General features: G+C 39.8%; 2 protein-coding genes across 2 annotated transcripts in view; one reads left to right on the top strand and one right to left on the bottom strand.

Annotated features, from left to right (window-relative positions):
• The window catches only part of LOC145452005 (frizzled-10-A-like), a 297,630-nt gene that overhangs the window by 171,166 nt on the left and 111,609 nt on the right, over positions 1 to 14,855 (top strand). The gene's annotated exons all lie outside the window — the stretch shown is intronic.
• Positions 6,584 to 13,225, bottom strand: LOC145452025 (four and a half LIM domains protein 2-like). The gene is made up of 6 exons (XM_080330244.1): positions 13,111 to 13,225; positions 10,176 to 10,265; positions 9,618 to 9,792; positions 8,763 to 8,932; positions 8,223 to 8,409; positions 6,584 to 7,435 (listed from the first exon to the last, which is right to left on the bottom strand). The coding sequence occupies exons 1-6, from the start codon at positions 13,177 to 13,179 to the stop codon at positions 7,275 to 7,277; spliced, it is 852 nt and encodes a 283-aa protein (XP_080186370.1). The 5' UTR covers positions 13,180 to 13,225; the 3' UTR covers positions 6,584 to 7,274.

A 14,855-nucleotide genomic window follows, 5' to 3' on the forward strand; every position in this document is an offset into this window, starting at 1 on the left:
ACAGTCACAGGTCAAAGTTCGCGTCAGTTCATCATAATTCATAAATTGTCGGCTGAGGTTAAATGTTATCAACGTCTATCTAACGTCGAGACATAAAATTGACGTGATTGACAGATACAACGCAGCTGAATGAACCTCAGTTTTCAGATGTTTTGAAATTATAAAATTATTATTATCAATGAACTTAGATGAACTGAACTGTCTCGACTGATATCACAAACAAGATTTTGACAACTAGTTTAGACACATTAGTATAAAATGCTGGTAATCTAATGTGAAATGTTTCTATGCTCTCTTTTCAATTCTATAATCTCATTTTTGGTTTTCCTGAAAATGTTACAGGAGAACTGTATCGTGCGAAACGAGTCAAACTTGCACAGACATTAGCCATTCTCATGCTTATGGCGACGGGTTCTATACCAATACCGAGAAAACCATTACCGAGAATGGACATTACCGATAACGCCATTACCCAGAATGGACATTACCGAGAATGGACATTACCGAGAATGGACATTACCGAGAATGGTCATCACCGAGAATGGACACCACCGAGAATGGACATTACCGAGAATGGCCAATGTCAAGAATATAGCTAACTGGGACTGACGTTGTCGAGAAATTTATACCTGAGCATCGCTACTGAATGTGGCAACGCCATCATGCACTCACACGACCTGTGCATGCATATGCATAACATGCCTGCATTGCATATATTGCATTCTCGGTAATGTCCATTCTCGTTGGTGTCCATTCTCGGTAATGTCCATTCTCTGTGGTGTCCATTCTCGGTAATGTCCATTCTCGGTGGTGTCCATTCTCGGTAATGACATTCTCGGTAATGGTTTTCTCGGTATTGACCGGACACCTATGGCGACGAACTCTGATTTGATATGAAATGAACTTGATTTTTGTTGTATTTGTTTTAAATTCTTAATATAATCTATTTTCAAGTGTTTTGAATTTAGCCATTCTAACATTTTTCTGGTGGTCATAATCTGCCGAAAACCCTGCAGGTGAAATCTATAACTGCTCTCTGATCTCGAAACTAGATCTCCTCTTCCAATCCGATATTTAGATTCGCTTCGATTCGCTTCACTTCGTGGTTTCCTGGTACGCGTCATTCGCGCGTGGAATACCTATTACTGACTCGCATGACGAATCACACGACATGAATTCGATGCCGTGTCCTGTTCACAAACAAGCCTTCGTATACATTATTTATAGTTTATTGCAGTGGTTCTCAACCTTTTTCACCTCGTGGACCGGTAAATTTTCTAAAGATATTTGGCGAAACGAGGGACCTTAAAAATTGATATCAACCCAAAATGTAATGTATGCAGCCGTTTTTCTCTGAGTATGGTACTATAGCAGGGGTGGCAAATCGTTTTACTGTTCACGGTCGCATTTCGATTACTTATATGGCCTACAGCCGCATTCCAGGACATGGTCGTAGTGAACTAACTGGTCGCGAAATGCCCATGTTTAACGACCATGTCCATTTCTGGTGAACTCCGGACTAATCTACTTTTTCATATCGTCTTACTATACGCACCGAAATCGCTACATAGTTGTCATGTTATGAATAATATTCACTGGGAATGGATATGGTCGCGCGAAGAGCGAAAAAGTTTTCCGATTCACGAATAAATTTCGTCATTAATATTCGTAGTTTCACATATTGCTATCAAATATTTATCGTTTTTCAGCCAATGCGACCAGGTTCATCGGTAAAACTGATGGAGGGAGTGTTTTCGAAAATTTAGGGCAAGTTATAAATGATCATGAATCTTCGGGTGGGCCAATTGTGATTTCCGGTAGTCACTTTGTTGCGTTTTGTTATTTTTTAACCTCCCATCAGGATTGTCGGTATAGTGGAAAGATATTGCATGGAATCTCCCAAACGTACCAGAAACAAATTTCTTTCGTGAGGAGGGCGCGATTCCAAGTTGGTATTTCTATATCGGGTGTATCATTTTCCTCCGCTGTTCGCATCTGTCTGTACTGTGGGGCTCAGATTGCAAATGGCGCTACGAATATATTAAAATCGAAAAATGGAGTAGCATTGAATCGCGATTAGCGCGAAGAAAATTTCAAGATTAATCAAAATATATCAAAAATTCGGAGGTCAATTCGTAAATTCAATTTTCTTGTCGACGGCCGACTACACATACTAATTGAATTACGCGTCCACGGCCGCACAAATATCCTTCTACGGCCGCGGGTTGGCCACCTCTGTACAAGATAGTGACATTTTGAGGGTTTTTATCGTAATTAAATATGTTTATGATGGTAGTCATGTGATTTTACGGTAGTGTCTGCTGAGTGCTGAGTCGAGGTAAAATTGACTTGCCCAGATAAACATAAGCTAATTTCGCGCCGAAGGCCATGGATTAACCGACCGCGCCAACTCAAATAATATTCTTCTCTTCGACAATATCCAGAGATGAAGCGTTTTGGAGTAGGACCAAGTACCTTGTCCAGCTATCTTGCTCATTTCCCACTACTACCAAACGTAGCCTAATACGAGTACAATGTGCCGGACGAAAACACCTATAGCCACAGCGATACCTGGCCATCCACAAAATTAATGAATCGACAACGAATGATCGTACGAATTGAGCGGTTTAGCGAGTCAGCTCGTACCTAGTGTGTCGCTCGTCTGTCGTCACCGGAGACAGCTTGAACTTTAAGTCAAATCGAACATGTTTCCGGGCCTTATCTTACCTCGCGAAGTTCTTCATCAGTTTAAAATTTGACGTTTTATTTATATTACCTATGGACATTTGGACAAGCCTGCAACATCTTGCATCTTGAAATTAAGGTATACAATCCTAATATGCCTCGCGGACCGGCGGTTGAGAACCACTGGTTTATTGTGACCTGTTCCATTAGGACTGACCAAAACCGAGTACATAGTACATGGGCGATTCGATTCTGAGCCGAGTATTAGGCTTCGAGTATCGCACGGTATGATACCATAACAGCAGCGTGACGTGGTAAATTCAAACATGTAAACTATATTATGCGACCACAAAGAATGTAATGTCAATTTTACATCACATTAAAGATAATTTGGTATTTTTTTCAATTTCATTGGGCTTTGTGAGAATGCTATGGGTTGTTCGCGACTTCATAATTATGTCAATTTCACTAACGTACGTAGCTTTGCACAATATGTTTCGTATGCTATACGATGCGAGCAACCGAGGTTTCAAGGCTTCCACAGTGGAAAATAGTATTGAAACTATCATTCTCGTGGATAAATGAACTCTTAGTGGCACGGAGTGTATGATTTCAGTACTCGAAAAAAATTGTCTCTCACCACCCGGTTCGAATCATTAGAACCAATACCCTATTCATATTGGAAACTTGAATCATTGTAACCCAGCCCTATTCGTTACATCTCGTTTTACGCTGTGTCTTGAGCGAATAAAACCGCTGATTATTGACTCTTATAACTTCGCCTACTTGCAATACTTACTCTACTTCTACTTGGCAGTTTTCAGCTTTTCAGACAAAACTATAATACATACTTCTCGTATGTACGACGTTAATTCTACTTCTACTCGAGTACTCTTCAACTACACGTACGTGGTGGTGGTTACATGCTATCGATTCTTGGCATTTGTAGCCAGACTTGTAAAAACTAAATTGACCGTCAACTATAACTACTCGTTTTTTGATTAGTTCTAGTTCTAGCTGAGAATTTTGAAAAGTGAGTAGCTCTAGTTCTAATTCCAGTTGCCATATTTCAAAAATGAGTAGGCACTAGTTCTAGTTGCGTATTTAGAAATAAATAGTTGCCAAACAACTAGAAAACAGTGTCTTCATTTGGCGTGAGTCATGATACTAAGGTTTTGTGTGATGTTCTTGCAGCGATTGCGGGCTCAGACTTCTAGCTCTAGTTGCGGATTTCGAAAAGTGATTATAGTTCTAGTTTTAGTTCAGTAGTTTGTACAAATCTGTAGCATTTCTTGGAAAACTTGGCATATAAAACTTATCTTTGTGATCTTATCTGTTTGCACGCCGCAAAAACTGTATACATTGACACAAACAGTCTATTGAATATATACGGGACCGAAAATTGGGAAGAGTGTGCCAGGAGTTTTCAAAGAATTCCCTCGCCATGTAGTTAAGATTCGATATCTTTATCACCTCATTTCCAAGTGCAGAACAGCACCAGTGATCTTGATTTTTGAGAACCCAAATCCGTCCGAAAACGGGAGTATCTCGTCCAAATCTGCCCGAATCTGAAGAATCTCACTTAAAATTCGTCCGAATCCGAAGAATCTCATTCTAAGAACCCGAAAAAAACTGTATTGATACTGGGCATACCGCATTTACAAATGCTATGGTTTGGGTTGGCTGATTTGTATTTGTTTGTTCTTTTGACAAAACAACTTTAATGTGTTACCAGTCATATCGCAAGGTGTCCACTGTCTATTCAGTTATATAGTTGATTATTTTATTTTTTGTGATGTGTAATTAAACCACACATCTATGGTTACCATACTATCCGAAAATATCCGAGACAAATGTTAAACGGTGACTTGGATATTTAATATGGCATGCGGCTGGCTATTTACATCGTCAACCCGCAGAAAGTAAAAAGATAATGTCGATCAAGTACGCGCTCAACCATCACAGTAACAGAATATGTATTTACTATAACGAATGTGCTATTATTTTAATTTTGATGTAGCCTATATATATATCATACTATCATTCTAACTATCGCTTACTATTTATATTAGCTTTGAAATCAAAATAAAGTTTTTTTTTTCAGAAGGTTGAAGAGATAGGGGTAACAGGGGTAACACTTTTTAAAATTTTCAACGGTGGCCGATGGCGTAAAAAAGATAGTGAACCCAACATCGGGTCCTATTCATCATAGCCAGGGCTCCAATGGGGCCAGATTGTGCGTCCAACAAATCACTACTTAAAAGATTCGGTGTCCTAAACATAAAGAATATGTCGAAACTAGAAATTGCCAAGTTTATGTATCAGTTCCACTGTGGTCACTGCCCCGAAAATTTCAATGACTTATTGTCCTCGGTATATCAAAACCGCATACGTACAACACACTCGCGTCCTCGTCGTCCAACTACCATATGATCGACGCGAAAAATAATGACTCTGTCAAATATGCCGGACCTAATGTATGGAAGAGTATCTCGCCGCCCATCCGTCAGTCGTCGAGCATGTCCACATTCAAGTCGAAATACAAGCAATTTCTACTGAATGGATGCTAGTCAGCCCTCTAATTTACCGGACCACCGCGACCTGACACATCGATCTCGCCTGTACCGTCACATGCCACCTCATGTTGTCGCCTTCTTATACTTTTCATTCAGTGTAGGCTACATAATCATCATCATTGGTTTATTAGCAATTTTTATCAGTTCAATATGCTACAAAACTTTGATACAATGAATAGATAGGAAGGTGTCGAAGCGACTTGAGTAATTCATGGAATCAGACACCCACTTTGGCCTAGACGATGTGAAGTGGAGGCATGCACACTGAATGAAAAGTAAAAAAAGATATAGAATAGAAAAAGGCAAGCGACAAAAATCGGGTGCCTGCTCTTTACGTCGCCTAGGCCAAGGTGTGTGCCTGATCTCAAGAGACTATATACTCCAAGTCGTTTCGACATCTTCCTATCTTTCCATTGTATCGCAGTCTTGTGGTGTTTTGAAATGAGGAAATTTTAATAATAAACTGAACTGAATTGAACCATGGCCTACTAAAGAAGTCATGACTGAACCCCTACGATGGGTCATTGTGTTGCGAGCAGTTGTGCGGATTGAAACGACCGCTAGGCTGTGGTATCGAGCAGCACATGCATCATAACCAGACTATTGTCAATTTTCAACTACTCATTTTGAAAACTCGCAACTAGAACGAGAACTAGCTGTGACAGAAGTGATAATACGAATTCCTGAACTGCAAATGAGAAAGGAAACGGGGTAGACAGAATTAGAGCAACTCGATCTCTTATAAAAATTTGTGTCCAGAACTTACTCAAAAAACTAGTCCATCCTCAAGATTACAGGACCACGACCTCACCTATCGATCTCGCCTTCCATGACATGCCACCCATTTTGTCGCTTGTTTTTTCTATACTATCTTCTTTTACTTTTCATTCAGTGTGCAGGCCTCTTCTTTACATCGCCTAGACCCAGGTGGGTGTCTGATTCCATAGACTAGCCTACTCTAAGTCGCTTCGACACTTTCCTATCCTTTCATTGTAGGCTATCGCATTTTTGTGGTGTATTGAACTGATAAAATTGCTAATAAACCAATGATGATGAAAAACCAGTAGCTAGTTAACCGTCAAACAACTATAGATTGTTAGTTGGTATAAGTCTGGCCAAAACAAACTAGAGACGGGATTTTGCACAAGGTTGGAACTTCATAGTCTGGCCGTGTTGATGACTTTCATTCTCTACTCGTCGCTGGAGACTACCCTTGATGAGTGTAAGTCGGAAATATTCGGGTAGATCATTTAATCCTAAATTGCCGTATCCCGAAGAAGTTCTTCAAAAACTTTCATTCTGCACCGCAAAACCAACTCGCCTACCTCAAAGCATGATCTCATTTTATTGGCGATAAGCCACGTCACGTCATCATATAGCCTACGATTCGTTCAGTATCAACTACGATTCAGTGGCAGACGTGCGAAGCAACAGCGGATCGACAGAGCAATTTTTAGCCAACTGCAAGTACATGATTCGCGTCTTTTCTGTAGTAGCCTATTTGAGTATAGCGTTTGAGAGATGCCAGGCTTTGCATGCAATAAATGGCGCTGGACAACAGATACAGAAGCACGTTATGCCCAGATATGAACAACTAGAGAATATTCAGCTTTTCTAAGATTATAATAGAATCTGAAAAACATCTTTTAATTCCGAATTACAAACAACTACAACACAATTGTGTTCAGTTCATATCAAATCAAAGTTGATTCTCATAAGTACGAGAAAGACAAATGTCTGTACACCGAGCTCGTTTCGCGCGATACAGTTCTCCTGCAGCATTTTCAGGAAAAGCAGAAATTCGATTCGAATCAAAACGAAAGCATAGAAACAGCTCACAAATTAGATTCGAATTATCTAGTTGGCCAAGTCTGGTTTCGGGGAGCAGAAAGTACAAGAGGTTAAAATAAAGAATATGTGCTCGATGAATTGCAAAAAAAAAATTAAAATCACTATTTCTTCTGATGATGTCATTTCGAATTCAGGATCATTTTCTAAATCTAAACCGTAAGTTTAGTTGACTTCAATGGCGTCCGCGCAATCCGCGCAGAAAGTGTCATCTTCGAGCAGCACGAATCCCTGGCCCTCTAGAGGCGTGGAGCAAGTGTGGCAGGTGAAGCAGTCGACGTGCCAGCCCAAGTCTTCGAACGAAATCATTTTGCCCCCTCCGATTCCTGGAAACAAAGCAATATGAACCGGAAATAAATACGGGTCCCGCGAGGCCAAGCTATTTGAGTCGACAGCTGTTCGATGTTTTGACGAGAAATAAACGAGACGAAATCCCGCAGGAAATGAAGCTACTTCCGGTCTTAATCCTGTAAACCCTGTACCGCGTCATGTCGCACTCTATACATAGGCAGAGGTGGTCTGTAACGAATCACTTCCACTTTTTTGGAATACTGAGATAGGCTTTTGCCTATACTTACGATGCATTACAGTTTTCAGCTTCTCAGGCCAAACTTGGCCTGCAATACTCACTTACTTGTTACTACGATACTTCTCTTCCTACTTGACTCGTAACGATGATCACGCGAGTACGATAGAGTACTATCTGCCTATTTGGGCTGCTTCTCAAGTGATTATGAATTTTGTCTATATCTGATCAAAAGTTTTCATTTTTTAAGCAAAACCGGGCCTAGAATATACTCACTTTTGTAAGCTACTTGGATACAATTACTTCTACCTGAGTACCAGTGACAAGAACTTTAACCATTCTGCGTAGGCAGACTTGTACTATACTACGAATGTATAGCTGGTTGACGGTCAACTAAATACCATTCTAGTTGTTCTAGTTCTAGTTCTAGTTGTGAGTTTTGAAAAGTGAGTGGTCCTAATTCTAGTTCTAGCTGCGTATTTTGAAAAGCGAGTATTTCTAGTTTTAGTTGCGAGTTTGGAAAAGTGGTTAGTTTGGAATTATATAAATCCAGTACTTTGTACAAGTCTGTGCGTGGCGGCCGTTACCTGTTATGGGTTTGCGGCATTTGTAACACTTCTTCGAGAACTTGTCCACGTGGCAGTCGAGGCAGAAAGGCTTGTTGTCTCGAGAGGTGAACTTCTCGCTGGCGAGGCAAACGTCGCATCCGGCACAGGTGAAACATTTCGCGTGGTACGCCTCGTCTCTGTACGTCACGCCTGACGTTTTGATCGGCTGCGAACAAGATTTGGAAATCGCGATTAGTATTACTGCTGGGCAACTTCTAGTAGATCAGTGATTCGATCAAGTATTTGTGCTCTGTCAGATTATTCAAGTATAGGTCTTGCCTGTTTCCCAATATTTTCTAGATATTACCCAAGTGTTTATAAGGCTCATTCTACTTCCACTTAACTCTTTTCAGTTTTTAAGGCAAAACTAGGCCCAGAATACTTATACTTATATTGTGAAATTTCTACTTCTTGAGTAGAAATTTTATTTTACTTCTATACTTAACATTAATCAGTCACAGAATAATCAATCGGGAATAGCTACTTCTAGTTGCACGTAAGCAAAAGCTGACGCTATACCTTGTTGCATTTGACGCATTTGCTGGCGATGTTCGACTCGAAACAATCCTCACAATGAACCTGACCGTCTCGTTTCACGAAACTCTTCGTGCCGATGCTGTTGCCGCAAGACGCGCACCTGAAACACGCGTCGTGATACTGACCGCCTCCGTATTCCATGCGACGCGTCCCTGCAATCAAACACAGCTAGACAGCTAGAACACTTTTAGAATTTCTGAATTAGATAAGAATGAGAATAATAGCTACAGTTTTTTCCAAATTAGATTAGAATTAGAATTACTGAATTCGCAAAAACTGGAAACTGCAATTCAATGAGCAATTAGAAAAAAAAAATCACAACAATTTCAGGTTTACGTCATATCAAACCATAGTCCATTCTCATAAGGACGATAATGTCAAACGCCTGTACATAGGGTTGCATTTAAAGCAAATGGTTGTTCAAAACACTTTGCTTAAAACATGTTTTAAACAGTGTTTTAAACAAAGGTCCTTCAAAAAAAATTTTTTTTTTTCAAGTTGTGAAATCATGCCATAATTGTGTACATACTTTCCAAAAAACATGATGTATGAGCCTACGGACAATTACCACCCGATATAGCCGACGTATACGATATGGGATGGTTAGAACCCTCAAAATAGTCGGTTCAACAACTATAGTACGTAGATATTTCGTCAAAGGAGCTATATTTACCTTATATTTTCAATTGTCAATATAAATCCACTATGACGTCACAAGGGCCTTGTTTTACACATGTTTGTTTTGAATTGATGTTTGTTTTAAATGCAACCCTGCCTGTACAGTACAGCAACAATCCTATAGGCCACAGTGTGCAGCTATATAAAACCATATCTTACCTGCTTTAAACTTCTTCCCACACTCCTGGCATTTCGGTGCGAACTTGTCATCGTAGCACGTAACGCACACGAACTTTCCGTCTCTGTTGGTGAAGCTCGTGTCGGCCAGAGAACGATCGCACACGCCGCATGTGAAGCAGTTCTCGTGATAGTGGGAGTCTTTGTAAGTCACGTCCTGGGAATAGACTGGTATTTCGTGTTTTTGTTATATATGTTGATCGGATTTGTGCAGACTACCAATCTAGTTAATTGACGGTGCATCAATTACTGTTTTTTAGAGTTCTACTTCTAGTTGGCGGATTTTAAAAGTGACTAGTCATAGTTCTAGTTCTTGTTGCGTATTGTGAAAAGTGACTGGGCCTACTTCTAATTCTAGTCGCCTGTTTTGAAAAGTGACTGGTTCTAGTTCTAGTTGCGCATTTTGAAAAGTGAGTAGTTCTACTTCAGTTCTAGTTCCAAAATTTGAAAATCTTGTATACTTTGCTTAAGTCTGCCGGGGAATTGTATTAAGCGCGAATTCTCCCGCCAAAAAGCGATCGCGACTCCGCGCAAACTCACTCTGCTGTCAGTCCCGATTTTCAGTCCGCAAGTCTGGCAGGCGTTGCAGAACTTGGCCTCGAAACAATCCACGCAGTATTTGTTGCTGTCCTGAAATAACACGCGTTTAAATAGTGAAGCTTTATTTGACATTTGTTGCAAATCAACACCATGCATAAGAAAGATGCAATTCGGTGATATATAAATAACAAAGGTTTAGACGGGTGGCTCAAGATAACATAGGGTACAGTTCGACTTCATTGCACCGTAGCTGCCGAAGATGGAACGTGTACGGCGCTCATTAGTTAGCAGTATATAGAGCTTCCGCAGCGGATCAATTTGGAACTCTTGGACTCAGTAATAATGTAGTAAAATAGTTTGGTTTGGTCAGAAATCCTAATGCTCTTCTCCCTAGGACGTGATAGGCGGGCCTGACTTTACCGACGTAACAGGAAATTTACGGGTCGAAACAATACGATTCAATTCGAATAGGGGTTAATTGCGTATCTAATAAGGCGGAGGATCGTAATAATATATTAAATACATGACTCAGTCCAATGCAGTTTGTAGCACCTCACGTCATCAGGGGTGGTAACGGTGCGAGTTCCCATAACCTTTTCTGCTTGTAGTTGCGTGTTTCTATATATTTTAGATTTCTTGAACTTATACTACTGAATACAATTTTGTGATCAATTCTGATCGTGACACTATATAACATTAAATTTGACTTCGTAAATTTCTCCTTTCCCATATTAGAACCCGTTTGTGTAGCCTGTACAAATTGTATTATTATTTCTGTTTCATTTGCTGTATAATACCCTCGCCCTAACGCTGCTAATGCGCCCTACATGCACCTTATGAGAATGAACTTCGATTTTATATTAAGTGAGCTTTGAATTCTGGTTTATTTCCTTTTAATTAGGAGTTAAATTCAATTTTTAAGTTTTCGCCAATTCAGTCATTGTAATAAAATTTACAAAAAACTGTGTAGCTAAAATTTTAATAATTCTGTTCAAATATTTCCGTAAGCGGTACAGTGAAGATAATTCTAATTGTAATCTCATTTTGGAAAGCTGAGAATTTTCTCGTTAGGTGAAGGCCACCTCTAACGTCCTACGGTAGGGTTATCATTAGGGCAACTTTTTGCAACTTTTGCAACTTTTTTTTACAGCTTCCGGCAGCTTCCTAAATACTCGTAAGATATGTAGAATGCTGTTTTAAGCTGTTTGAAGGAATCTTATAGTGCAACTTTTTGCAACTTTTGTCCATTTTTTACATGCAACTTTTTGCAACTTTCTCGATTTTTCATGAAAGTATTTTCAATTTTGGTGAAATACACGGCCAAATACGACTGAAACACTGTAAATCAGCATCGAAGCAACGCCGGAAGCTGAGCTGGAAAATTGACTTTTTTTTAGTCAACCGAGCAAAATGTGGTCAAAATGCAACTTCTGCAACTTTTCAACTTTTTTCAAAAATAAATGCAACTTTCCACGGATTTAACTGCAACAAAAACTTGCCCTAGTTATCATATGAGGGGATGTTTTTTTTGGGGAGTCGGGACGAAAAAAATGACACTTTTTTAGTCGGCTCATCAATATTAGCAGTAAAACTTCGAAATTTCCCCGTATATTAATGAATGCTACTACGCGCATTTGAAATGATGGTTAAAATATGACTTCTTTGGCCCGAGACTGGAACACAAAACTCGATACGAAATGACATGGAAATGAAGTGATCGTAGCGCAATCCTCTCGCCCTATCCCTGTAATAAAACCTATATTTTCGCCAAGCGAAACTAAATATGTTTCTGTTCGCGGCAACTTTTCGCGGCCGCGATATTTACAAGAAAAGTGACGCTGTCGACTGGGCGGACGCTTTTGATGTGCACTGAATCGTGCGGGTCTTCAAAATAATCCCTCTTCGAAGACAATTGGCCATTGTTGTTGTTGTGGGGGTTAATGCTGGACTTACTTACGCTCGTTCGATTTCTGAGTATTATCATCGATTCAAGACACTAAAATATTGTGATATAATGAAAAGGTAACATTAAAAAAAACAACGAGAGTATAATCTTCCAAGCAGGTACCCGTTTGGCCAAGAACAGTGATTTTCTATCTTTCTATAGACCACTTTCCGGTTTGACACTATCCCGTGGCCTATATGTATGCTAGTTACAGTTATACATATAATATACGAATAGGTATGTTTTGGGATGAATAGCCTCAATTTAACGACAACACTTTCACCGATTTCATCTTTTTGTTTTTAAATACCTCAAAATACTCCTACGCCCGCACAGCAGCGCGGTCAAAGAAATACCTAAACTATTCGAAGCACTTGAAGCATATTTTTCTTATACTTCCACTATTTACCCCAGTGGTTATGAATTTAATTTTGGGCTACTTCTACAAAACAGTTACCTAAAGATAATTACCTAAGATAATTACCTAAAAACTAGGACTAGACTACTTATCTTTTTTACTGTGCTGTAAATCAACACTTATACCTGTACTTGAGTAGAAATTCACGACGGTACTTCTACTTCTTAAGTGGTTATGACTTTGGATTATAATTTCACTTCAAGTAGGCCTATAGAATACTTACTATTTTAATTACTCGGGAATCACTACTTCTACTTGTAATTCAGTACACTACGCTTTATATTTCAACTTGAGTACTAACAATGAATACTTTCATTATCTCTGATGAAAAGTAGCAGCAGATAACGTGAAAATGATAAGCGATCAAAATAAAGTTTCATCTCTCAGTAAGTCCTGTCACCTCGAGCGCTGAATAACATTTATTCTACTAAACGTGCTGACATATACCGATAAGACTGGCATTTAGCATCTACCATTTAGTGGTTCAGCTGTATAGTCCTAAAACTAACATCTAACGCTGAACAGCATTTCGTAGTAATAGTAAATAATACCAAAGAGAAGCTAATTCTCACCTGTAGCAAATATTGCTTCCCAGCGAGAGAAGAATCGCACCCGAAGCATTTGGGGCCCCGGGAGCTCATAATGTCGTTAAACTGACTTGGCTAGAACTGTAAAATATCTGTAAAATTGCAAACACGGTATAACGCCTACCTTACAGTAAGTGGTAGTAGCTTCCTGTCTTGATTATGTCATCAAGCGTTCATTGTTTAGGGTTAGTCAATGATTTGTCACAAACGCGACTAATCAACACGTACCGATGACCCGATACTATTGTGTTGCGGACAATGATCTGTTTTATTGATACAAAATGCTCACAACCTCGAAAGGATTTAAAATCTGATTTTTGGTTTTGAAAGCCTCCAAATTAGCATCGACTGTTGCTTCTAATCGAGTGGCGTCACAGCTTCCTGCTACATGCATGTGAATGCTGTTTCTGACTCACAGGAGGATCACGTCATCCGTGTCATGTTTTACGAATGAAAGCGCGATTTACCTATCTCAGGTCGATTGCAAGCTACAATTTGGGTTGATTTTGTGTGTTCTGAAGCAACTTATTAATAGGGCTTGGCACAATGATTTGAGTACTCCAATCTGAATCGAGCAGTGAGACTTTCAAGTACTGAAATGGTACGCTCCTTGTCACTAAGAGTTAATTAATCAACAAGAATTCTAGTTTCGCCACATTTCCCACTGTAGAAGCCTTGAAACCGCGGTTGGTCGCATTGTATAGCATACGACACATGTCGTACAAAGCTACGCACGTTACTGCGTCAGTTTATCAACTAGAATTACAGTTTCGAAGCTATTTCCTATCGTGAAAGGGTGGAAACCTCGATTGGTCGTATTGAAGCATTCAAAAAAGTGTAGTACAAATCTACGCACGTTAGTGGAAATTACATAATTGTGAAGTCGTCAACAACCCACAGCATTGTAACAAAGTGCAATGAAAAATACCAATTTACCTTTAATGTGATGTAGAACTGGCGATTACAAGGTACATATTTGAACTTTCCACATCATTCATACTGATGTGGGGTTATGCAGGAATGCAGGGGTGTCAAACATACGGCCCGCGGGCCGCAACCATCGTATTTTTGCCAGCTATATTGTTCGAGAATAAAGGTGTTGCGACTTGCTAATTTAAAAAACCTATCATCCGCGTGTATAGTATCTACTGCTTTTGAGGTATTCGAGTGAAAAGCAAGAGCACGAAGTAACATTTTGGGATCAGTTGACTGGTCTGGCCCGCGAGCGATTTGAAGGCCTGAATTTGGCCCACGACGCCATTTGAGTTTGACACCCCTGGGTTATAGTGACCTTGGTGAGTGATACTCGAAGCCTCATACTCAATTGGGTGCTTGGTTTTGCCCAGAATCCCAAATAAGGATCGTTGCACCGAATGTAATCTCGCGTTTGAGTAGAACATAGCCCGGAGACAAACTTCATCTGACATTGAGTGATGAATTGTCGTTAAAACAAGCGGCGTGTCTACCAAAACCGTGCTTGTGATATCACATTTCAACCCTCGATTCCCTATGTTTAGTCACTAGTAATGCGACGAGGTTGTGAACACTATTTACCGACAGGTCGTCGCGATGTTTAACCGAACGAATTCACAAGCACATCTCCATTACTACCAAGAACACGGATTTATTTGCACTCGAGATACAGTATTTCCTACAACTGGGCTACTAAACTGTTTTTTTTTTAGCAAAGACCCAGTCACAAAACTTTAACATTTGCTTACGTCCGGTTC

Source organism: Botryllus schlosseri, chromosome 12 (assembly GCF_051294905.1).
Source record: "Botryllus schlosseri isolate E-star chromosome 12, Bs_hap1, whole genome shotgun sequence".
NCBI classification, from domain to species: Eukaryota; Metazoa; Chordata; class Ascidiacea; order Stolidobranchia; family Styelidae; genus Botryllus; species Botryllus schlosseri.